The 25,994-nt window shown below is 44.5% G+C and overlaps 1 protein-coding gene across 2 annotated transcripts in view; it reads left to right on the forward strand.

Moving 5' to 3' along the window:
* Positions 1 to 20,128, forward strand: part of LOC123725165 (leucine-rich repeat-containing protein 4C-like) — a 52,029-nt gene extending 31,901 nt beyond the window's left edge. For both annotated transcript variants that reach the window (XM_045689589.1, XM_045689590.1), the window contains exon 2: positions 14,957 to 20,128. In XM_045689589.1, the coding sequence (XP_045545545.1) occupies positions 14,984 to 16,849 (1,866 nt within the window). In that variant the 5' untranslated portion in view covers positions 14,957 to 14,983 and the 3' untranslated portion in view covers positions 16,850 to 20,128. The remainder of the gene's footprint in view (positions 1 to 14,956) is intronic.
* The last annotated feature ends 5,866 nt before the right edge of the window (positions 20,129 to 25,994 follow it).

The following is a 25,994-nucleotide window of genomic DNA, read 5'->3' on the forward strand; positions in this document are numbered from 1 at the left end:
GTTGCTGGGTGATTTAACTAGCACACTGGTCTACTCTCCGTTCCTGGAGAGTTGCTGGGTGATTTAACTAGCACACTGGTCTACTCTCCGGTCCTGGAGAGTTGCTGGGTGATTTAACTAGCACACTGGTCTGCTCTCCGGTCCTGGAGAGTTGCTGGGTGATTTAGCTAGCACACTGGTCTACTCTCCGGTCCTGGAGAGTTGCTGGGTGATTTAACTAGCACACTGGTCTACTCTCTGTTCCTGGAGAGTTGCTGGGTGATTTAACTAGCACACTGGTCTACTCTCCGTTCCTGGAGAGTTGCTGGGTGATTTAACTAGCACACTGGTCTACTCTCCGTTCCTGGAGAGTTGCTGGGTGATTTAACTAGCACACTGGTCTACTCTCCGGTCCTGGAGAGTTGCTGGGTGATTTAACTAGCACACTGGTCTACTCTCCGGTCCTGGAGAGTTGCTGGGTGATTTAACTAGCACACTGGTCTACTCTCCGGTCCTGGAGAGTTGCTGGGTGATTTAACTAGCACACTGGTCTACTCTCCGGTCCTGGAGAGTTGCTGGGTGATTTAACTAGCACACTGGTCTACTCTCCGGTCCTGGAGAGTTGCTGGGTGATGTAACTAGCACACTGGTCTGCTCTCCGGTCCTGGAGAGTTGCTGGGTGATTTAACTAGCACACTGGTCTACTCTCCGGTCCTGGAGAGTTTCTGGGTGATTTAACTAGCACACTGGTCTACTCTCCGTTCCTGGAGAGTTGCTGGGTGATTTAACTAGCACACTGGTCTACTCTCCGTTCCTGGAGAGTTGCTGGGTGATTTAACTAGCACACTGGTCTACTCTCCGGTCCTGGAGAGTTGCTGGGTGATTTAACTAGCACACTGGTCTGCTCTCCGGTCCTGGAGAGTTGCTGGGTGATTTAACTAGCACACTGGTCTACTCTCCGGTCCTGGAGAGTTGCTGGGTGATTTAACTAGCACACTGGTCTGCTCTCCGGTCCTGGAGAGTTGCTGGGTGATTTAGCTAGCACACTGGTCTACTCTCCGTTCCTGGAGAGTTGCTGGGTGATTTAACTAGCACACTGGTCTACTCTCCGTTCCTGGAGAGTTGCTGGGTGATTTAACTAGCACACTGGTCTACTCTCCGTTCCTGGAGAGTTGCTGGGTGATTTAACTAGCACACTGGTCTACTCTCCGTTCCTGGAGAGTTGCTGGGTGATTTAACTAGCACACTGGTCTACTCTCCGGTCCTGGAGAGTTGCTGGGTGATTTAACTAGCACACTGGTCTACTCTCCGGTCCTGGAGAGTTGCTGGGTGATTTAACTAGCACACTGGTCTACTCTCCGGTCCTGGAGAGTTGCTGGGTGATTTAACTAGCACACTGGTCTGCTCTCCGTTCCTGGAGAGTTGCTGGGTGATTTAACTAGCACACTGGTCTACTCTCCGGTCCTGGAGAGTTTGCTGGGTGATTTAACTAGCACACTGGTCTACTCTCTGTTCCTGGAGAGTTGCTGGGTGATTTAACTAGCACACTGGTCTACTCTCCGGTCCTGGAGAGTTGCTGGGTGATTTAACTAGCACACTGGTCTGCTCTCCGGTCCTGGAGAGTTGCTGGGTGATTTAACTAGCACACTGGTCTACTCTCCGGTCCTGGAGAGTTTCTGGGTGATTTAACTAGCACACTGGTCTACTCTCTGTTCCTGGAGAGTTGCTGGGTGATTTAACTAGCACACTGGTCTACTCTCCGGTCCTGGAGAGTTGCTGGGTGATTTAACTAGCACACTGGTCTACTCTCCGGTCCTGGAGAGTTGCTGGGTGATGTAACTAGCACACTGGTCTGCTCTCCGGTCCTGGAGAGTTGCTGGGTGATTTAACTAGCACACTGGTCTACTCTCTGTTCCTGGAGAGTTGCTGGGTGATTTAACTAGCACACTGGTCTACTCTCCGGTCCTGGAGAGTTGCTGGGTGATTTAACTAGCACACTGGTCTACTCTCTGTTCCTGGAGAGTTGCTGGGTGATTTAACTAGCACACTGGTCTACTCTCTGTTCCTGGAGAGTTGCTGGGTGATTTAACTAGCACACTGGTCTACTCTCTGTTCCTGGAGAGTTGCTGGGTGATTTAACTAGCACACTGGTCTACTCTCCGGTCCTGGAGAGTTGCTGGGTGATTTAACTAGCACACTGGTCTACTCTCCTGTCCTGGAGAGTTGCTGGGTGATTTAACTAGCACACTGGTCTACTCTCCGGTCCTGGAGAGTTGCTGGGTGATTTAACTAGCACACTGGTCTACTCTCCGTTCCTGGAGAATTGCTGGCTGATTTAACTAGCACACTGGTCTACTCTCCGGTCCTGGAGAGTTGCTGGGTGATTTAACTAGCACACTGGTCTACTCTCTGTTCCTGGAGAGTTGCTGGGTGATTTAACTAGCACACTGGTCTACTCTCCGGTCCTGGAGAGTTGCTGGGTGATTTAACTAGCACACTGGTCTACTCTCTGTTCCTGGAGAGTTGCTGGGTGATTTAACTAGCACACTGGTGTACTCTCCGGTCCTGGAGAGTTGCTGGGTGATTTAACTAGCACACTGGTCTACTCTCTGTTCCTGGAGAGTTGCTGGGTGTGAACCCTGTGTTTTTGTTGGTGAACATCAAGTTAAAGATGGAATATACTGTAGTTTGTTTATGCTTATTCATGAAATGTATTATAAAGTGAATGTTCCCTAATGAAAGATCCTCCAGTATCCTAATTTGCTGGAGCTTGGGAACGATGTTGTTGTGCCGTAAACATTCAGATTGATAGAGACACTCTCTTGGTCAGCGTTATAGTATGGATCCTACATGTGTTGAACCATATTTTTTGGGGTCACTTCATTCCACAGACGCTCTTGGCAACCATGCGATAACTTCAGCAGAGGAGGCTGGTGGGAGGAGCAATAGGAGGACAGGCTCATTGTAATGGCTGGAATGGAATCAATGGAACTGTATCAGACACATCAAACATATGGAAACCACGTTTGACTCCGTTCCATTCCAGCTATTACAATGAGCCCATCCTCCTATAGCTCCTCCCACCAGCCTCCCCTGAACTCCAGAAAACTGTTTTCTATTATCCACTTGTCCCCATACCCATGGCTGTCCCTGTCTGAGAGAGTGCTACTCCAACATAGCCCAGATAATGCGTTTCCCACTTGTTATAGAATAGGTTTCACACACTAAACCCTCCACAAAGATTACGTTACTCACTGTGAGACTGATAAAAATGGTTTGTAGGGTGTTTTAAGGAATATTCTGTATAATTTCAATCTTGAAACAGATTACACTGTAATCCAATCCAGTTTATCCTCCTACACGTTTAGGGAACCCACACTCTTAGTTAACCCATTAAGTTGAAATCGGCTGCAACATTCTTGGTTGCTATCTTCGCTAGAGGGTCCCTTTTGACAGATATCCAGGATGTCAACCCTAAGCCTCAGGCCCCAACCTTATCTGTTCTTCTACAATTGGAAAAATAGGTGCTTTTATGATTTGGATACAACACCACTGGAAGCAACTGCAAACAAAAACGCTTAACCTAGTTCTATAATATACAAAATCTGAAAAGTATGTTGTTTATGATATGGATACAATACCACTAGAAGCAACTGCAAACAAAACACTTAACCTAGTTCTATAATGTACAAAATGTGAAAATGATGTCCTTTATGATGTGGATCGACAAAGCAACCATAAACAGCACCCTTAACCTAGTTCTATGAAGCAGTGAGAAGCACATAAAGGTAAATTATTTGTAATTTTAATTTGTAATGTATCAGACTGCAAGGGCAACGGGTACGGTATTTTAATCTAAAGAATTTCCCTAACAGATGCTCACGTAGTGCTCTTTAGTGAATGTTCAAGACGTTCAAATGTATTTTGATATTACAAGCTTAAAGCACAGATCCAACCTCTTACTGATGTCTATATTTAGGAGACTGGTGGGTCAGAAAGAATAAAAAAGGACCAAAATGGGTTTTGTAGTGCGGACCACACAGTAACCCTGAGGCCCCTATCACAACACTGCTTGACATCAGAGCACTGCATCACTCTGAATACTACCCACTCACCGGTCCAGTTACCATGACACATCCCACACTTCCATCCATGTCTGAGCCCATTTCAGCTTCTCCTCCATTCCTTGTGAAATGAAATGCAAAACATGATTGATTTGGTGCATTAGGTTTTGTATTAGCTGACCGGGTCTTACTACATAGTAGAAACAGGGAAGGTATTGTCTGATAAAGCATGTATGTCTATCATTAGCATCGAGACAAGAGGACTGTGTGTCTAGTGTACTTACACCTGAATGAAAATTAGACCATAGTATACACTGAGTGGACAAAACATTAGGAACACATGCTTTTTCCATGACAGACTCACCAGGTGAAAGCTCTTATTGATGTCACTTGTTTTAACCAATCCATCTAGAGTCCTGTGTTTTACCCAATCCATCTAGAGTCCTGTGTTTTACCCAATCCATCTAGGGTCCTGTGTTTTACCCAATCCATCTAGAGTCCTGTGTTTTACCCAATCCATCTAGAGTCCTGTGTTTTAACCAATCCATCTAGAGTCCTGTGTTTTACCCAATCCATCTAGGGTCCTGTGTTTTAACCAATCCATCTAGAGTCCTGTGTTTTACCCAATCCATCTAGGGTCCTGTGTTTTACCCAATCCATCTAGAGTCCTGTGTTGTACCCAATCCATCTAGAGTCCTGTGTTTTACCCAATCCATCTAGAGTCCTGTGTTTTACCCAATCCATCTAGAGTCCTGTGTTTTACCCAATCCATCTAGGGTCCTGTGTTTATTTTTGTTCAATCGTGTAAAATAGCAAGATGTTATCCTGTATTTTAAGCCTTATCCAGAATGAGAATTACATCAAAAATGAAATCCATTGTCTGAGGATTGTGTTGCACTATCTGACATAAAACAAAAAGGGGACAGTTTGATGAAAATGCTTCGAATAAAGGTTAAAATACATGATTACGCAAAACACGTCATTATTTCAATCATTGTTGGCATTGTGTACGGACACTAATGTGGCACATTGCTTATCTTGTTTCATGCGTCAAATTAGTCTCAATCAGACAATCACATTATATTATTCACGCATATGAGAGCTGATTGCTCCTTTTTTATGCTCTTGTGATCACAACATCTTAAAATAGATCTCTTGTATACATGTCATGATCATGAGTACATTCCGCTACTTGTCTACAGCAGGGTTCCCTAACTGAATCTAGTTGATCCCTGGTCTACAGTCTGAGATCATGTACTGACGGTCCGCGGGCTGAATCTAGTTGATCCCTCGTCTACAGTCTGAGATCATGTACTGACGGCCCGCGGGCTGAATCTAGTTGATCCCTGGTCTACAGTCTGAGATCATGTACTGTATGGTCTCTCAGTAATGTTTTGGGTTTCACATTGATTACATTGCTGAACTTTTGACCTTGCTTGCTATGCCAAACAAGTACTATATGTAGGTCTGTAATTAAAATCAAGCACACAAGTGAATACCTTGACTGTAGATGTACACAGATGTACTATCTCAATTTAACCAGTTTCTCACAGCAGGAAAATAATCCTGCATCAACAGGAAATAGCAGTTGTTATGTGGATTATAATTCAGGGATACTTTTGTAAGGGTTGACACATTTTTAGTTAGGATAAATAAAGTCTGATACTTTAAAGTGGAAATTACAAACTTTAGAAGCCCTTTTTAAATCTGGAATTTGCATTTCCTGTTGCCCAGGAAAATTCTCTGTGACAACACAGTGATCAAATGAAGAGAGCACTTCTCTATTAGACCATGTACTTTCATCACAGCGTCTTAAAATAGATCACCTTACCTCCCGACACGACAAGCATAAAAAAACACCTGTTCCTAGCTAAATGTTCAGTGTTTTTTAATTCATTTTTAGAAAAATTGTGAGTGTGAGAGCTTTCAAGGGATTCACTGTTTTCATGCACGGAAATATACAGTGGAGTCCAAAATGATTGGATCCCTTGGATAAAGATGATAAAAGATAGACTTTATGAAATAAATTATACAAACACTGAGCTATACTACATGGCCAAAAGTATGTGGATTCAACTACACCTGTTGCTGACAGTGTATAAAATCGAGCACACAGCCATGCAATCTCCATAGACAGAAAATTGGAAGTTGAATGGCCTGTGCTGAAGAGCTCAGTGACTTTCAACGTGGCACGTCATAGGATGCCACCTTTCCAACAAGTCAGTTTATCACATTTCTGCCCTGCTAGAACTACCCTGGTCAACTGTAAGTGCTGTTATTAGGAAGTGGAAATGTCTAGAAGCAACAACGGCTAAGCTGTGAAGTGGTAGGCCACACAAGCTCACAGACCGGGACCGCCGAGTGCTGAAGCACGTAGTGCGTAAAAATCGTCTGTCCTGGGTTGCAACACTTACTACTGATTTCCAAACTATTTCTGGAAGCAACTTCAGCACAATAACTGTTTGTCGGGAGCAATGTTCCCTCTAATTCTTTCCAGCACTGAGCAAATTTCAGGTCTGCTGAGAGCAAACTTCTAGCTAGCGTTTACTGTGAACACAGTAAACGCTGTCCCCACTTTATGTTACAGTAGCCATGTAGCCATGTAGGCTACTGTGGCTATTTGATCATAATGCAGGCCTACCAGAGTAGCCTACCATCAAAAACAATTGAGAAAATGAATCCCATAACATTTTAACATGGAAATAGCTGTTCTATCATTCAGCCTACAGTAGCACCCAATGTGTGGTGTTCAATGTAGGCCTACCTTCCATGAGACTTATGAAAAACCTGCAGGCTTGACATTAACCTGTTTATCAACTTGTCCTTCAGTAGCAGCAGCTTGTATGTGAGTGGGTGTGCGTAGAGTCAGTGTAAATGTATGTGCATATTATGTGTGAGTGAGAAAATGATGGAGTGAGTGTTTGTGTGTGTGTTGGAGTGACAGTGTGTGTGTGAGTGTGTAGGGCCCTGTGAGTGTGCATAGAGTCAGTGCAAATACTAAAATAAAACGTCAATAAAGATATAAGGTAAACTTCTGTTGTTCGATGCAAGAAACCCTTTTACAAAATCAAATACATTATTATTCTCATACCATTATTAGAGAGAATCAGACAAATGATGCTACCCACTGCCTATTGGCCACTTAGCTTATTCGAGCCTGTCTCAAAATGCAACACTGCCCCTTTAAGTCAAAATAAGCTCTTTACCTGACTCACATTTCAAATATGTCTAGAAATGTATACATTTTGTGCTATTGTAGGAAGCAATCACTCCCCTATTGCTGACTTCAAATGATCTATACTTGGGCTAATAACTCACTAACTAGCAAAGGATATCAACAAAATGTGCAGTTATGGCTACATTCAGCTCTTGTGTTGATCAGGCAAAAAAAGAGCATCTACTCATGACTGCTCATGCTGTAAACACAGTCCAGTTCAAAATAAATGGCACAGATTCATATATGGCAATGGTCTATTTGCATATAGGCCTACTGCAGCTCTGATTGTTTATGCCGCACTGGTCTGTGAAGAGTATAGGTTGAGTAGTGCGTGTCAATGTAACAGAATCCTACTCCGATACGTTCTGCCTACAACAAAATCTCTTGCATAGTTTGTTTTGTTTCGGTATGTTGCATTGAAAGTGGCTAATATTGCGTTGTTTCGATCACAATTGCAACAGTAAAAGGAAATGATAGTGTTAACAGGAAAAACTCTAGAACAGTGGTCACCAACCACCACCAACCAGAAAGATCACTTTCTGAGTCAAAATGCAAGCCGAGAACTACCGCTTAGATTTTTTTTTACGTGACTTAAAAAACATAAGCCTCCCAAGTGGTGCAGTGGTCTAAGGTACTGCATTACAGTGCTTGAGGTGTCACTACAGACCCAGGTTCAATCCCAGGCTGTGTCAACCAGGAGATCCATGAGGCGGTGCACAATTGGCCCAGCGTCGTCGTGGTTATGGGAGGGGTTGGTTGGCTGGGATTTCCCTGGTCACATCGTGCTCTAGTGACTCCTTGTGGCGGGCCGGGCACTTGCAAGCTGACTTCCACTCACTGTACATTGTTTCCGGGTTAAGCGACCAGTGTGCCAAGAAGCAGTGCGGCTTGGCAGGGTCATGTTTCATGGGACGTATGTCTCTTGACCTTCGCCTCTCCCGAGTCCGTAGGGGAGTTGCAGCAATGGGACAAGACTGTAACTACCAATTGGATAGCGGTGAAAAGTACACTAAAAATATATATTAAAAAACAAGTCGTAAGCCTATGCACATTAACCAATAAACAGTATTGTAGCAATGAGGTTTGTGCAGTAAACTATAGGCCCAATACATTATCACTGCATACTGGCTTTGCTTGAATTGCCCTGCCAATGAATTGTTGTTCGGGCTATTTTTTTTAAAATTATATTTGGATTATATTGAAGGCTATATGATCACACTAGTAATACATATGTTTGTTGTATTACTTGGGAGGCATAGCTTGCCTAGTGGTTAGACCATTGGACTAGTAACCGAAAGGTTGCAAGATCGAATCCCCGAGCTGACAAGGTACAAATCTGTTGTTCTGCCCCTGAACAAGGCAGTTAACCCACTGTTCCTAGGCCATCATTGAAAATAAGAATTTGTTCTTAACTGACTTGCCTAGTTAAATAAAGGTAAAAAATAAATAAATAAATAGATAAATAAAAAATAGCTGAGTAAGCATACATTTAAACAATTAGCTTTTTTTATTTCACTGGGCTGATGGTGCCTGCATCCGATGGTCAGTCTCAGCGGAGGGAGAGAAGAGCAGACTGAGGGTCCGTCTCTCAACATCCCTCCTCTCTCCCTTTCCTCCACTGACACGGACCAAAAAGAGACACCGTGTTCCAGCTGATGGCAAAACTGGAGTCTCACCGCATTATTTCTGCCTCGTGCACAAATTCATGTTGTTACTCCTATGAACAGAGAAAGTGAAATATTCCTGGATATTAAAAAAGACCCAAGCTGCTAATAATAACAACAACGCAAGCCTATAGATACACTTTCCTACCCGTTCATTACTGCTGCCCTGCTTGTTGTAGCGCTGAGTGGAAATAGGAAGAACACACATTTTAGGGCTTATAAAAGTGTTGAATACAAAGTGTTGACAGTGCTGAGTAAGAAGTTAAACATGAACTCAGTCATAAAAACAGCAGCTCTTTGCTGTATTCATTGACAGTTTCTAGATGGTTTAAAACATGTTGAAGTCTCACAGTATCAACTCTGCTGTAGCTTTCTTTTCTGCCTGATACGTTACTACAGATATGGTCATCTGAGCCATCCCATTGGCCAGCGGTAGGCCTATAGTGCACTTGATTTGCTCCCTGGGCCTGCCAGGAAGACAGAGTTTGTACCTTCAGCCCGAGACTAATTACAAATATTGGAACACAAGGCTTTATGGTTTAGTTTTCTACAGAAATGTTTGGCGATCAACTAGGAATGCCTTGGAGATCGACCAGTTGATCGCGATCGACCAGTCGGTGACCACTGCTCTAGAAAGTTGAGTGTAGTTCAGTCTCGTGCTTCTCTCTGTGGGCTGATATTTCTGCGAGGCAGTCTTTCAGACGGAACATTGGTCAGGAGCTTCATGAAATGGGTATCCATGGCTGGAGTGGTATAAAGCTCACTGGAGCAGTGGAAACGCGTTCTCTGGAATGATGACTCACGCCTCACCATCTAGCAGTCCGACGGACAAATCTGTGTTTGGCGGATGCCAGAAGAACGCTACCTGCCCCAATGCATAATGCCAACTGTAACGTTTGGTGGAAGAGGAATAATGGTCTGGAGCTGTTTTTCATGGTTTGAGCTAGCCCCCTTAGTTCCAGTGAAGGGAAGTCTTAACGCTACAGCATACAATGAATGACATTCTAGACGATTCTGTGCTTTCAACTTTGTGGCTACAGTTTGGGTAATGTCCTTTCCTGTTTCAGCATGACAATGCCCCCATGCACAACGCGAGGTCCATACAGACATTTACCAAGTACCAGGACTTTTTAGCCAACAACCTGGTTGCCTCTGCCAGGAGGCTGAAACTTGGCCGCAAGTGAATCTTCCAGCAAGACAATAACCCCAAGCACACATCAAAATCCACAAAGAAATTGCTTATTGACCACAAAATCAACATTTTGCAATGGCCGTCTCAGTCTTCGGACTTGAACCCGATTGAAAACCTTGGTTTGAATTGAACAGGGCAGTCCGTAAAGCGCAGACGAAGGATATCAAAGATCTGGAAAGATTCTATATGGAGGAATGTCTACGATCCCTCCCAATGTGTTTACTAATCTCACAAAACATTTTTGAAAAGGATCAGTGTCGTTATCCTCACAAGGAGACGGTGCTGGAGTATTGAAAACAGGGGAGGGTGCTGGAGTATTGAAAACAGGGGAGGGTGCTGGAGTATTGAAAACGGGAGGGTGCTGGAGTATTGAAAACGGGAGGGTGCTGGAGTATTGAAAACGGGAGGGTGCTGGAGTATTGAAAACGGGAGGGTGCTGGAGTATTGAAAACGGGAGGGTGCTGGAGTATTGAAAACGGGAGGGTGCTGGAGTATTGAAAACGGGAGGGTGCTGGAGTATTGAAAACGGGAGGATGCTGGAGTATTGAAAACAGGGGAGGGTGCTGGAGTATTGAAAACAGGGGCGGGTGCTGGAGTATTGAAAACAGGGGAGGGTGCTGGAGTATTGAAAACAGGGGAGGGTGCTGGAGTATTGAAAACAGGGGAGAGTGCTGGAGTATTGAAAACAGGAGGATGCTGGAGTATTGAAAACAGGGGAGGTTGCTGGAGTATTGAAAACAGGAGGGTGCTGGAGTATTGAAAACAGGGGAGGGTGCTGGAGTATTGAAAACAGGGGAGGGTGCTGGAGTATTGAAAACAGGGGAGGATGCTGGAGTATTGAAAACAGGGGAGGGTGCTGGAGTATTGAAAACAAAACAGGGGAGGGTGCTGGAGTATTAAAAACAGGGGAGGGTGCTGGAGTATTGAAAACAGGGGAGGGTGCTGGAGTATTGAAAACGGGAGGGTGCTGGAGTATTGAAAACAGGGGAGGGTGCTGGAGTATTGAAAACAGGGGAGGGTGCTGGAGTATTGAAAACAGGGGAGGGTGCTGGAGTATTGAAAACAAGGGAGGGTGCTGGAGTATTGAAAACGGGAGGATGCTGGAGTATTGAAAACGGGAGGATGCTGGAGTATTGAAAACAGGGGAGGGTGCTGGAGTATTGAAAACAGGGGAGGGTGCTGGAGTATTGAAAACGGGAGGATGCTGGAGTATTGAAAACAGGGGAGGTTGCTGGAGTATTGAAAACGGGAGGATGCTGGAGTATTGAAAACAGGGGAGGGTGCTGGAGTATTGAAAACAGGGGAGGGTGCTGGAGTATTGAAAACAGGGGAGGGTGGTTTGAGGGTGGTTTGATGAGCATGAAAATTATGTAAACCATATTCCATGGCCGTTTCAGTCACCAGATCTCAACCCAATTGAACACGTATGGGAGATTCTGGAGAGGCATCTGAAACAGCATTTTCCACCACCATCAACAAAACACCAAATGATGGAAGTTCTCGAGGAATGGTGTCGCATCCCTCCAATAAAGTTCCAGACACTTGTAGAATCTATGCCACTGTGCATTGAAGCTGTTCTGGCAGCTCGTGGTGGCCCAACTCCCTATTATTTGAAGACACTTCATGTTGGTTGTTTATTTTATTTTGTCAGTTACCTGTATATTATTACCTAACAGAAACTATTCTGAGTCAATGCTTTAGTCACCATTGGTGTTTTTCCATAGGCCTCCCTCCCTGCAACCAGCCATTAAAGCGATGAGGTTCTATGCAGAGTGGTTGTAGCATGATGCCAGCTTGACAAAACGAACCCCTGCCTGATTCCGTCTGACATGCACTTAACAAAACACCATAGCATCAACATAACAACCTACATTGTTACCCAACAGAAACTATTCTGCGTCAATGCTTTTGTCACTATTGGTGTTTTTCCATAGGCCTCCCTCCCTGCAATCAGCCATTAAAGCGATGAGGCTGCTATGCAGAGTGGTTGTAGCGTAATGCCGGCTTGACAAAACGAACCCCTGCTAGGCCGTGGCCTGATTCCGTCTGACGCCCCCAGTGGAAGTGTCTCTTGGCGGGCTTCTCACACCACTCTGGAGTGGCATCTCTGCTGGTGCTAACCACTTTCACAGGGGCATATTTAGAGATTCATTTCCCACTGATTAAATCACCCACTCGGCCACGCTGGAAAACGCATTTCCACATCGCTTCACAATTTTCACCGTTTAGAAAACACCTGTCAAAACAGAGTCGTTTTCTTTGCCTCTGGGTCCCTCTGAAAGAGACGATTGCTGATATGACTTGAGTTAGAAAAGCTGAGGAGAGATGAGAATGTTTAAGGGCCTTGAAAAACCTTGTTCACTTTTATATTTGACATAACGAGTATCGCTTGTGTATTGTGAGTAGAAACATGTTCGGAATGTGCTAATATATTTTCCTCTACATCTCTATCTATTATATTACACATTTTACTCTCTCATGGTGAATGATGCTGTTATATCAGGAGAATATTAGACATAGTTTGTTATGGTGGAAAACAGTGCGTTCGGAAAGTATTCGGACCCCTTGACTTTTTCCACAATTTGTTACGTTACAGAATTATTCTAAAATTGATTAAATATTATTTTCCCTCATCAATCTAAACACAATACCCCATGACGACATGGCAAAAACAGTTTAGACAATTTTGCAATTTTAATTTAAAAAGAAAATGGAAATATTACATTTACATAAGTATTCAGACCCTGTACTCAGTACTTTGTTGAAGCACCTTTGGCAGCGATTACAGCATTGATTCTTCTTTGGTATGATGCTACAAGCTTGGCACACCTGTATTTGGGGAGTTTCTCCCATTCTTCTCTGCAGATCATCTCAAGCTCTATCAGGTTGGATGGGGAGCGTCGCTGCACAGCTATTTTCAGGTCTTTCCAGAGATATTCGATCGGGTTCAAGTTCGGGCTCTGGCTGGGCCACTCAAGGACATTCAGAGACTCGTCCCAAAGCCACTCCTGTGTTGTCTTGGCTGTGTGCTTAGGGTTGTTATCCCATTGGAAGGTGAACCTTCGCCCATGTCTGAGGTCCTGAGCGCTCTGGATCAGGTTTTCGTCAAGGGTCTCTATGTACTTTGCTTCGTTCATCTTTCCCTCGATCCTGAATACTCTCCCAGTCCCTGCCTCTGAAAAACATTCCCACAGCATGATGCTGCCACCACCATGCTTCACCGTAGGGATGGTGTCAGGTTTCTTCCAGATGGAAGGCTTGGGATTCTGGGCAAAGAGTTCAATCTTGGTTTCTTTAGACCAGATAATCTTGTTTATCATGGTCTGTGTCCTTCCGGTGCTTTTTGGCAAACTCCTAGCGGGCTGCCATGTGCCTTTTATTGAGGAGTGGCTTCCGTCTGGCAACTCTACCATAAAGGCCTGATTGGTGGAGTGCTGCAGAGATGGTTGTCCTTCTGGAAGGTTCTCCCATCTCCAGAGAGGAACTCTGGAGCTCTGTCAGAGTGACAATTGGGTTTTTGGTCACCTCCCTGACCAAGGCCCTTCTTCCACGATTGCTCTTCCAGGAAGAGTCTTGGTGGTTCCAAACTTCTTCCATTTATGAATGATGGAGGCCACTGTATTATTCGGGACCTTCAATGCTGCAAAAATATTTTGGTACCCTTCTACAGATCTGTCCCTCTACACAATCCTGTCTCGGAGCTCTACGGACAATTCCTTCGACCTCAAGGCTTAGTTCTTGCTTTGACGTGCACTGCCATCTATGGGACCTTATACAGTCATGTGTGTGCCTTTGCAAATCATGTCCAATCAATTCAATTTCCCACAGATGGACTCCAATCAAGTTGTAGAAACATCTTAGGGATGATCAATGGAAACAGGATGCACCTGAGCTCGATTTTGAGTCTCATAGTTAAGAGTTTGAATACTTATGTAAATAAGGTATTTCTGTAATTTTATTTTTATACATTTGCAAAAATGTCTTAAAACCTGTTTTTGCATTGTCATTTAGGGTATTGTGTATAGATTGATGAGGATAAAATATAATTTAATCAATTTTAGAATAAGGCTGTAACGTAACAAAATGTGGAAAAAGAGAAGGGTTCTGAATACTTTCCGAATGCACTGTTTGTTGTTATATCAGAATAATATTAGACATTGTTTCAACACCAGTACCATCTCTGTTGTTATTTCTAAGCTGGTAGACACGTCCTCCTCTAAAAACATTTATTGTGAGAAGTGAAATTCATCTACTTTTTGAGACTGAAAAAACAGTCCGTTTTTTGACTAGTTTGTTACAGCACTTTGTGACAAATCAATTTATAAAATGAAGTATACAACAAGAGAGAAATTGACTGACTGGTTATATTGTCTTATTGCAGATGTACAGATGAATAATTAACTTCCCAGGTTAGGACCTGAATGACAACTATTTGTATGTATTTATTGATGAGAGAGGAAAGTTCATATGGGAGTTAGACACTGAGTTTTTCAGTTCTGTTGCCCCCAGTCATGAAGCCTGTCCTGGGGAGTCCTGATATCCCTGACTGCTCTAATGCTCCACAGATGGACAGTGTTTATGATGACTATCTAGGATGAGTGAACATCCATCCATCCCCAATGATAAGGCAACTACATTTCACCATTTCTCTTCCTCATGTAGGTCATTATCCCAGGCATGTGCACTGAGCACAGACAGTATGGTGTCCCTTCAATAGACTTTATACACATAAAAAGAAGTGGCATTACCCATAATTACCTTCTGTTCTGCATCTAGTTTTCTTTGCTTGTCCACTGCCTAATCTGTTGTACTTTTCTCTCTTCTCTTTACAATATTTCAGAGAGGACCACCAGCCACTGAACTATGAATGCTGATCACAATGATCTCCTCCCTCCAGCGCCAGACAATGAGAGATCTTAGGCTGAGGGGGGCTCGGTCCTATCCCCTCTTCGTGCTGCTGTTGGCCCTCCAGATCCTGGCGGTGGCCGGCCTGGTGCGTGCCCAGACCTGCCCCTCTGTCTGCTCCTGCAGCAACCAGTTCAGCAAGGTGATCTGCACCCGCCGGAGCCTGCGCGATGTCCCCGACGGCATCTCAACCAACACACGTTACCTGAACCTGCAGGACAACCTCATCCAGGTGATCAAGGTGGACAGCTTCAAGCATCTACGGCACCTGGAAATCCTGCAGCTGAGCAAGAACCACATCCGCAACATCGAGATTGGCGCCTTCAATGGCCTGGCCAGTCTCAACACCTTGGAGCTGTTCGACAACCGTCTCACCACCATCCCCAATGGGGCCTTCGAGTACCTCTCCAAGCTCAAGGAGCTGTGGCTAAGGAACAACCCCATCGAGAGCATCCCGTCGTACGCCTTCAACCGGGTCCCCTCGCTGCGAAGACTGGACCTGGGAGAGCTCAAGCGGCTCTCTTACATCTCAGATGGAGCCTTCCAGGACCTCAGCAACCTGCGCTACCTGAACCTGGGCATGTGCAACCTCAAGGAGATCCCCAACATCCTACCCTTGGTCAGGCTGGAGGAGCTAGAGATGTCAGGGAACCAGATCTCTGTCATAGGGCCTGGCTCTTTCGCAGGGCTGGCGAACTTGCAGAAGCTGTGGATGATGCACGCTCAGATCCAGACCATCGAGAGGAACTCCTTCGACGATCTCCAGTCCCTAGTGGAGCTCAACCTGGCCCACAACAACCTCACCCTGCTGCCCCACGACCTCTTCACCCCCCTGCACCGCCTGGAGAGAGTCCATCTGCACCATAACCCGTGGAACTGTAACTGTGACATCCTGTGGCTTAGCTGGTGGCTGAAGGAGACAGTGCCTGCCAACACCAGCTGCTGTGCCCGCTGCCACACCCCAGCCAGCTACAGGGGTCGCTACATCGGCGAGCTAGAGCACAGCTACTTCCAGTGCGATGTGCCTGTCATCGTGGAGCCGCCGGCGGATCGCAACGTCACAGAGGGCATGGCGGCTGAGCTCAAGTGCAGGACGAGCTCGTTGACCTCGGTCAGCTGGCTCACCCCCAACGGGTCTCTGGTGACCCACGGGGCGTACAAGGTGCGCCTGGCCGTCCTCAACGACGGGACGTTGAACTTCACCACCGTCACCATGCAGGACACGGGGACTTACACCTGCATGGTGAGCAACACGGCGGGCAACATCTCCGCCTCGGCTGTGCTCAACGTTACCTCGGTGGAGAACAGCGGCGTCACCTACTTCACCACAGTCACCGTGGAGACCACAGAGACAGTAGACGACAGCCAGACTCCTGCTCTTCCACCGATTGGCTGGGTATCATCTTCGACCACCAGGGGGCCTCCGGTCCAGACCAGGACCACAGAGCGGACCTACACCGTCTCTGTTCTGGACCTGGATGGGGAGGGGGACCGCGGCTTGGAGGAGGTGATGAAGACCACCAAGATCATCATCGGTTGCTTTGTGGCCATCACGCTCATGGCCGCCGTCTTGCTGGTCATTTTCTACAAGATGAGGAAGCAGAACCACCAGCAGGACCCCGATGGCCCCGCCTCCTCAATGGAGGTCATCACAGTGGAGGAGGAGCTCGCCGGTGTCGCTGCCATGGAGACCCACTTACACCTGCCTCCATTGGAGCATTACAACCATTACAACACTTACAGGAGCACCTACCACCACTCCCACACACAGGAACCTTTACTGATTCAAGCCAGCTCAAAAGACAATGTGCAAGAGACCCAAATTTGATTGAGATTCACTAGAGGAATCCGATATCAGCTATCTCATACAGGAAGTATCATGGACAGAAGGGTAAGGATTAGTGTGGGAATGACTTGACACTGACTTGACTGATGATGTTAACGATCAAATGGATCAACATCTTTCAAAATGTGTGTGCTATTTGAAAAAGTGTCTTTACAAAACAGAAATTATTTATTTAAAAAATATATGTCTTGTGGCTAAATCAAGAAAAACAAATCTGAATGAGCTTTTTAGCTCCAATTTTATTTCACCTCTGTGTGATGTTGGGGGAAGAATGGTTCACTGCAAACTCATCTACTCAAATGAATTCTCTACATTCAAACCATGTTCGGATCCTTTCCAAATATGAGTGCAGCAACAGAATAGATTAACACAGCTTCCATTTGACGATAGGGCCATTTCAGATGAAAATATAATACTGCCTTGTTTGTGAATTTTTATCAAAATGTTTGAAGGTCATTATAATATCCCAGATGCCCTGGTGTTTTCCTAATTCCTTTGGATATATTCACAGCCCTCGCATATTATCACAGCTACATTACATAAAACTGATGAAGAGGGAGGATCCTCATATTACACTGTACCCTTCCTGTCACTCAAATTAGATGACATACAGATGTTCCCATGACTTGGCTGTTAATGAAATGAGCAATGAGGCCAACATGCCTCGGGAACCAGACGGCCAAATGACTGAACATGCATTTTCCCGGCTCCTAATCAACAACTATACATCCTTGACTTAAATTAAGATGAAGGTCTCTCTCCCCCCTCGCTCCCTCCCTCCTTCCCCTCTCCTATCACACTCTCGCTCTCTTCTCTCTCTCCCTCCTCTCACACTGTATCTCTTTCACTCTATCACTCTCCACCTCCTACCTCCCCTCTCTCTTTTCTCCTCTCTCTCTCTCTCTCTCTCTCACTCTCATTCTTCCAACCCCTCTCCTTCACCTCTCATCCTACTCTCTCCCTCCCCTTTCTCCTTTGCTCATCCTCCTCTCTTACACTCTCCTCTCTCTTCTCCTCTCTCTTTCTCTGGCACATTCATCTCTCCTCTCGACATATCTCATTTGTCTCTCTTTAGACATGGGGGGAATGGCAGTGCAGCAGAAGATGTGGGAGAATGAAGGGGAGGCTCCACGGCCCTACGGTAATGTGTTAATGATCTAGATCAGCAGCACTGTCGCGTTACCTTGGTATCACCCTAGGGTCACAGACGCTCGTGGGCTGATAGCCCGTCTGTTAGTGCAGATAAAGCTCGCATGTAATTCAGCGTGATCCTGGTCGGCCAACACAGGGGGCTAACCGTCTGTACTGTCAGTCTGTAGTAAACAGGGAGGTGTAATCGCTCATTAAACTGCATCAGCAGTCCATTTGTAGGCTTCTAGATGAGCTAGAGGAGAAGTTGATACAGCAAACAGCTTGAAAACTCCAACCCGTATCCCTTTACACAGCAGCTAATGGAGAAGCTAGTCTTCTGATTTCTGAGAGGTTCCTACTCTGATCTTCTCGGCCATGTTTGTCAGGGAAAATACACAAGCCAAGGCCTTTTGATGGCGCCTCTCTCATCGTCTATCTATCACAACACAGGGTTGTCTTTTCTCTGCTCTGTTTACACGGTGCATTTCATTTGGTAGTTGAGTGAAGGAGGGAGGAAGGGAGGGAAAGAGGAAAGGAGGGAGGGGTTTGGCCCATGATGGCCATGGGGGCAGATATTGAAGATGTGACGCAATAGCAGTGAAAAACAGATAAGGAATGAAGAGCGCAGAAATAGCCGACGGACAGTCGCCATGGAAACACGGACCTTGTGTGGAGCGTGAGGAGGAGCAGATATGCCAGGGCTGTTGTCCCGGAGCTAACAACTGCCGCTTAACTTTACAATACAATTCCGAAAAATCCACTGTTAGATTGCAGGCTAAAGTGTATCGGTGAATTACAGCGGCACGGAGTTATGCTTCAGTTGTATCCACTAAGTTAACACAACTGCATTGACGGAGAGAATGTTTGGTACGACAGGCAGCACTATACCAAAGCAGCTACTTAGGGACACATTTGGTTTGCATCATAGCAGGGCACAGCCAGTTGTCATTAGCTGACATGCAGTAAGCGGCCATGACTGCTTGTGTCATGCTTATGACAATACGAAGATAAAGAAAGTCTCACACTCCATATTATTCTCCCGACAATTGAATGGGTAAACATGACCTTTTCAATATCAGGTGGTGCTGTGGCTCAGGCACCAGAGCATGGCGCTCGCAACACACCAAGGTTCTAAGTTTGATTCTCGCTGGTGCCACCCATATGTAAAATGTATGCAAGTCCCTTTGGATAAAAGTGTCTGCTAAATGGCATATATTACTATTGTGTTAGTATCTCCAACTGGCATCCAAATAGACTGGATTGACTCAATACAGACATTAGTGCTCAGTGTGAAAGTCATAGGCATTTGATTTTTGGGTATATGAACCTGTTTTTAGTATGTACTGAGCATTACGCCAGTTGTTCATAATAAAGAAATTGCATATACAGAATCATTCATTCAGCACTTAAGCATCCATATCCATAAAACATGTATCTCTGACAAGGCCATTCTGATCTATTCACTAGTTATATCTGTATATAACTTGTTGCTTGGAGTCGTCAAACAGCACATGGATACAGCAGCAGTAGATTCTGTTCCTGTCCGGTCTGGTCCAGTCTCACATGCAGGGGATGTTCATATCATCTATAGCCAAGGTTGACCATTCTTTCCCCATCTAGTGATTCCTTTTCAATACTTTCAATTCCTTTTCAATGCTTTCAATTCCTTTTCAATGCTTTCAATTCCTTTTCAATGCTTTAGGTGGCTGAATGCTTGACCTTTGACAGTATAGTCTACAGCCAATAAGGCTGTGAGAGATTCATTTCTATGTGGAGCTGGTGATTGGTTTATTGTGTGTTGTTCTGCCAACTGTCCATCTATGGGAGGTTACAGTATTGGGGGTTTTGTCCCTTCTCTCATTTTCTGAGAGAATGCTCCTCAAGTGGTACATTTATACGAGACGTATTTTCAAAATAACATGCAAAAAAAAAAAAGATTTTCACATCAAAATTTTACATGTGCTTATGGATTCAAATGTAAAGAGAGAGAATGTGAGAGACTGAGGAGTCAAACGGGTGTCTCCATTAGCATCCTTCGCATACCTCTCAAGGAATACAGCGTACATTTATTGATACCAGAGATTGTAGTTCATACATAAACACCAATAAAACATTGCTGTTTTTCCAGTATCTTGTGCAGTGCTTTTCATCATATTTTGCACTGTAAAGGAAAGTGTATACTGTTGCTACCTCACATTCCAACCAAGGTGCATGAATTTAGGAACAGACTGGAAACTGTACTGTGGGAGGTATTCAGACACTTCGAGAACAATGGAAGTTCAATGGGAAATGATTCTGTATTGTCAGAAATCAACACAGCAGTACAACTTTCATCAGGGTACGTGTTGTGTATTGTTCAATGAACCTGCTAAAGGCTGTGATGCAGAAAGACAAACATTTTCTATTGAACTTCCATTGTCCTTCAAGAGGGACTGAATATCTGTCACACACCCATGATATGCCTTGACACAGGCAAATCAGCTTCTCTCTCTCTTTCTTTCTCTCTTCACTCACTCTCCCTCCCACCATCTCTCTCTCACACACACACACACACACACACACACACACACACACACACACACACACACACACACACACTCACACACAAACACTAATTTTTAATTTGCAGCTCCTTGAATTTGGTCGATTTATAGTAGAGCGTGCTGATGCAGAATTTAATTAGAGAAAAATGAATTGGAAAGAATAATTCCTCGCACCGGAGGAGCTTGTTTTATGAGGTCACAGGAAGGATGCAGATCTTATTAATAGAAAGAGGAAGTGCTCTTTTGACAGTGTTGCCAAATATAGACGCTTTTGCTCCCTCCATTGGCTAATTCTTCTCAATCTGAGAGGCAAATTCTCCTGTAACTGGCTGACTATTTCTTCACTCTGCACACTATAGAATACTTCTCCGGTGGGGGTTGCTATGTTATATTTATGCAAATACACTTCGGCATCACACAGTATTACTATAGGTCTGATGTACTGCTGCTTTGATTAGGGTGAGTATTGGTAAAGTGGGATACTTTCTGAAAATGTGCTTTCCGGAAAACACTGTGCAACACATTTGGTAATAAGACACTGAATATCCTTTCTTAGTCTTTTTCAAGCCCTTAAAGGTCCTGCACAGTCATCCTATTTCCCAAGTTAAAATAGCCTTTGAATGACAAAAACATCCACCATAATATTTTTAGGCTATTAAAATGCTTAGAACTGAAGAAATTGTACCTTTTCTCTCATCTCCAGCTATTAGAAAGCCTGAAAGAACTGGCTGAGTGGGCGGGGAGCTTACATTCATGAGCTTGCCTTGACTGACAGCTATTTAAAACACCCGTGTGGTCGTTGCCAGGTAACAAGGTAAACAATGGACCACATGTCATTGATGACAAGGTAGACAATGGACCATGTCATTCCAAGCTGAAAAAGGTATGCCTCAACCCATTTCCTCTGCAAAATGCTCTCATGGTCAACAGAGCTGATCATGGACTGTTGGATGTTAGAGAAAACAACAACAGCACAACGGTATTTCTATCGTTGTGTAACTAATTACACAATACAGTTGACTGATACACTTCTGCACAAGACTGAGTAAAGCCTGAGTCACCTTAGAAGCTTAGACAATGACGGAATGTACTGGACAATTTATTGGTGCCTCTGCATTAGCAATGACAATATGTTCACAACTGTATGTATTGATCACACATTTATTTGATCATTTACAATAGACCAGCATAGCCATAATATTGATCAACATGAACAGTCATGAGAAATGAAGGTGAGAAATAATGGTGAGACATCAATTTACCCCCCAAAAACTATTAGAGCCATGAACCTAATATAGGCACCCGGCCACCATCCGGTGTGCAGGACCCACTGATACGTACAATTTGTAACACTCATCTCCCGTCCGAATGCTGAAAAAAACAATACAAAGTAACACCGTGATGTCATATCATGTAAAAGTGAATTACTTAGTTTAGGAAACGCAACCAACTACAGAGAACGTAATTATACAATTGTGGTCAAAAGTTTTGAGAATGACACAAATATTAATTTTCACAAAGTGTGCTGCCTCAGTTTGTATGATGGCAATTTGCATATACTCCAGAATGTTATGAAGAGTGATCAGATGAATTGCAATTAATTGCAAAGTCCCTCTTTGCCATGCAAATGAATTGAATCCCCCAAAAACATTTCCACTGCATTTCAGCCCTGCCACAAAAGGACCAGCTGACATCATGTCAGTGATTCTCTCTTTGACACAGGTGTGAGTGTTGACAAGGACAAGGCTGGAGATCACTCTGTCATGCTGATTGAGTTCGAATAACAGACTGAAAGCTTCAAAAGGAGGGTGGTGCTTGGAAACATTGTTCTTCCTCAGTCAACCATGGTTACCTGCACGGAAACACGTGCCATCATCATTGCTTTGCACAAAAAGGGCTTCACAGGCAAGGATATTGCTGCCAGTAAGATTGCACCTAAATCAACCATTTATCAGATCATCATTAACTTCAAGGAGAGTGGTTCTGTTGTTGTGAAGAAGGCTTCAGGGCGCCCAAGAAAGTCCAGCACGCGCCAGGACCGTCTCCTAAAGTTGATTCAGCTGCTGAATTGGGGCACCACCAGTACAGAGCTTGCTCAGGAATGGCAGCTGGCAGGTGTGAGTGCATCTGCACGCACAGTGAGGCGAAGACATTTGGAGGATGGCCTGGTGTCAAGAAGGGCAGCAAAGAAGCCACTTTTCTCCAGGAAAAACATCAGGGACAGACTGATATTCTGCAAAAGGTACAGGGATTGGACTGCTGAGGACTGGGGCAAAGTAATTTTCTCTAATGAATCCCCTTTCCGATTGTTTGGGACATCCGGAAAAAAGCTAGTCCGGAGAAGACAGGGTGAGCGCTACCATCAGTCTTGTGTCATGCCAACAGTAAAGCATCCTGAGACTATTCATGTGTAGGGTTGCTTCTCAGCCAAGGGAGTGGGCTCACTCACAATTTTGCCTAAGAACACAGCCATGAATAAAGAATGGTACCAACATATCCTCCGAGAGCAACTTCTCCCAACCATCCAGGAACAGTTTGGTGACGAACAATGCCTTTTCCAGCGTGATGGAGCACTTTTCCATAAAGCAAAAGTGATAACTAAGTGGCTCGGGGAACAAAACATCAATATTTTGGGTCCATGGCCAGGAAACTCCCCAGACCTTAATCCCATTGAGAACTTGTGGTCAATCATCAAGAGGCAGGTGGACAAACAAAAACTCACAAATTCTGACAAACTCCAAGCATTGATTATGCAAAAATGGGCTGCCATCAGTCTGGATGTGGCCCAGAAGTTAATTGCCCCAATACCAGGGCTGATTACAGAGGTCTTGAAAAAGAAGACACAACACTGCAAATATTGACTCTTTGTATCAACTTCATGTAATTATCAATAAAAGCCTTTGACACTTATGAAATGCTTGTAATTATACTTCAGTATTCTATAGTAACATCTGACAAAAATATCTAAAGACACTGAAGCAGCAAACTTTGTGAAAATGTATATTTGTGTCATTCTCAAAACTTTTGGCCACGACTGTATATGTAAAAACAATTGCAAAGCATGCTGAGAATTATTCCAGTACGCTCCGCCCCAAAACAAGGCCAATAATAACACCCAGTGTGCTTTGTAGTTCATTTAAGTATATTCATTTTTACATACACTACCATTCAAAAGTTTTGGGTCACTTAGAAATGTCCATGTTTTTTAAAGTTTTGTCCATTAAAATAACATCAAATTGATCAGAAATACAGTGTAGACATTGTTAATGTTGTAAATGACTATTGAAGCTGGAAACGGCTGACTTTTTATGGAATATCTACATAGGCGTACAAAGGCCCATTATCAGCAACCATCAGTCCTGTGTTCCAAAGTGCTTTTCTTTCAAAAACAAGGACATTTCTAAGTGACCCCAAACTTTTGAACGCTTTTGTATGCATTTCCATTTTAGCAGACACTCTTATCCAAAGTGACCTGCAGTCAGTGCATTCAACTAAGGTAGATAAACAACAACATATCACAGTCATAGCAAGTAGAACATTTCTGTAACCGTTACTGAGAATGTTGTTGCTGTATGAACCACATACTTGCAAATGTATTTCTGTAATTTAATGTTACAGAAATACTACATTTTTTATTATTTTTTATTTGAATTAAATACATTTAAAAATATAATTATTTTGTAGTTTGTTTTGATACATTGATCTTTATGATATTTTGTCATTGTATTTTGTCATTTTTGCCCATCCCATAGAAAGAGAGGAGGTGGACCTATGTACCCTGACTTCAATCAAGCAGGTTTCAGTCACCCACTTAGCTTCAGTCACCCACTTGGCTTCAGTCACCCACTTGGTTTCAGTCACCCACTTGGCTTCAGTCACCCACTTGGCTTCAGTCACCCACTTGGTTTCAGTCACCCACTTGGCTTCAGTCACCCACTTGGTTTCAGTCACCCACTTGGTTTCAGTCACCCACTTGGCATCAGTCACCCCCAAGATTGAAGCGGGAGACAAATCCAGCTATGGCCACCTTGCCAGTCCTCTCACACTGGGCAGACAGGAGTCCTAGGATGGACAGATCAGGCCTCTCATACTGGGCAGACAGGAGTCCTAGGATGGACAGATCAGGCCTCTCATACTGGGCAGACAGGAGTCCTAGGATGGACAGCTCAGGCCTCTCTCACTGGGAAGACAGGGATCCTGGGATGGACAGCTCAGGCCTCTCTCACTGGGAAGACAGGGATCCTGGGAGAGACAGATCAGGCCTCTCTCACTGGGAAGACAGGGATCCTGGGATGGACAGCTCAGGCCTCTCTCACTGGGAAGACAGGGATCCTGGGAGGGACAGATCAGGCCTCTCTCACTGGGAAGACAGAGATCCTGGGATGGACAGCTCAGGCCTCTCTCACTGGGCACAGGGGTCCTGGGATAGACAGGCCAGGCCGCTCTCACTGGGCACAGGGGTCCTGGGATGGACAGCTCAGGCCTCTCTCACTGGGCACAGGGGTCCTGGGATGGATAGCTCACACTGCTTCCCCTCATACGGCGCTGGATCAAGGGTGCCTTCATTGAAGAGGAGATCCTGTCTGAGTAGCCTATAATTTTTTTTGAAAAGGGAAATGTGTATTTCATTTCCTGTCATTTCCTGTTCTGAGTTATGACAGTACCAATCCGTTGATGTAGTGATTTACTCATTCTACGGTGTGTTTTCTGGTGTTTTTTAAGTACTCAATTTGAAATATGCACTATTTGGTCCTGTGCTTTTTTGTATTTCGATAGTTTGTGAGCCTGAAATGCTCAATTGATGCAGATTTGAAGTGAATAACTATGGATCTGTCTTCACAGGCTTCACAGCATATCCCATCTTCTTTGTCTTGGGAAAGCTGATTTTGTATCACAGCATTCCTGCTGTGGTAGTTGCCTGGGAAGCTGTGCAGACAGTAGACGTTGAATTTTCTCAAATGTCTATGATTACAGCTTGATGATAGTGGAAAGATGAAAGGGGATGGAATGTGAAATGATAATAATCATCATGATTAGCCCCAATGACACAAGCTACATCTACTGTAAGACAAAAGCCCACACACAATGGAATGGCGGAATAGGATTTTCAGAGGTAAATTACAAATACAATACACACCGCAACTCCTTTTGTGGACAACATTCCTCCGTGCTAGCTGTGCTCTGGCAGTTCTCAGATTCAACATAGAGAGCTTAGTGATGGAAGAACAACCATATAGTGACTATCAGGTGTGTTACAGAAAATGTACCGTTCACAAGTCAAAGCAGCCACATTATCTAACGTTAGCCCCCCCCTCCCCGATCCACCCAAAATGTTGGCTACCATGTCAGACTCATCAAATTCTGATATTATGGTCAGCGCTTGCAAGATCCACTGTCAATAAAGGTACAGCATCTGTCTTCAGGATTAGCTTCCTGGCAAGACCCATCGAATG

Source organism: Salmo salar, chromosome ssa11, assembly GCF_905237065.1.
Source record: "Salmo salar chromosome ssa11, Ssal_v3.1, whole genome shotgun sequence".
Lineage (NCBI taxonomy): Eukaryota > Metazoa > Chordata > Actinopteri > Salmoniformes > Salmonidae > Salmo > Salmo salar.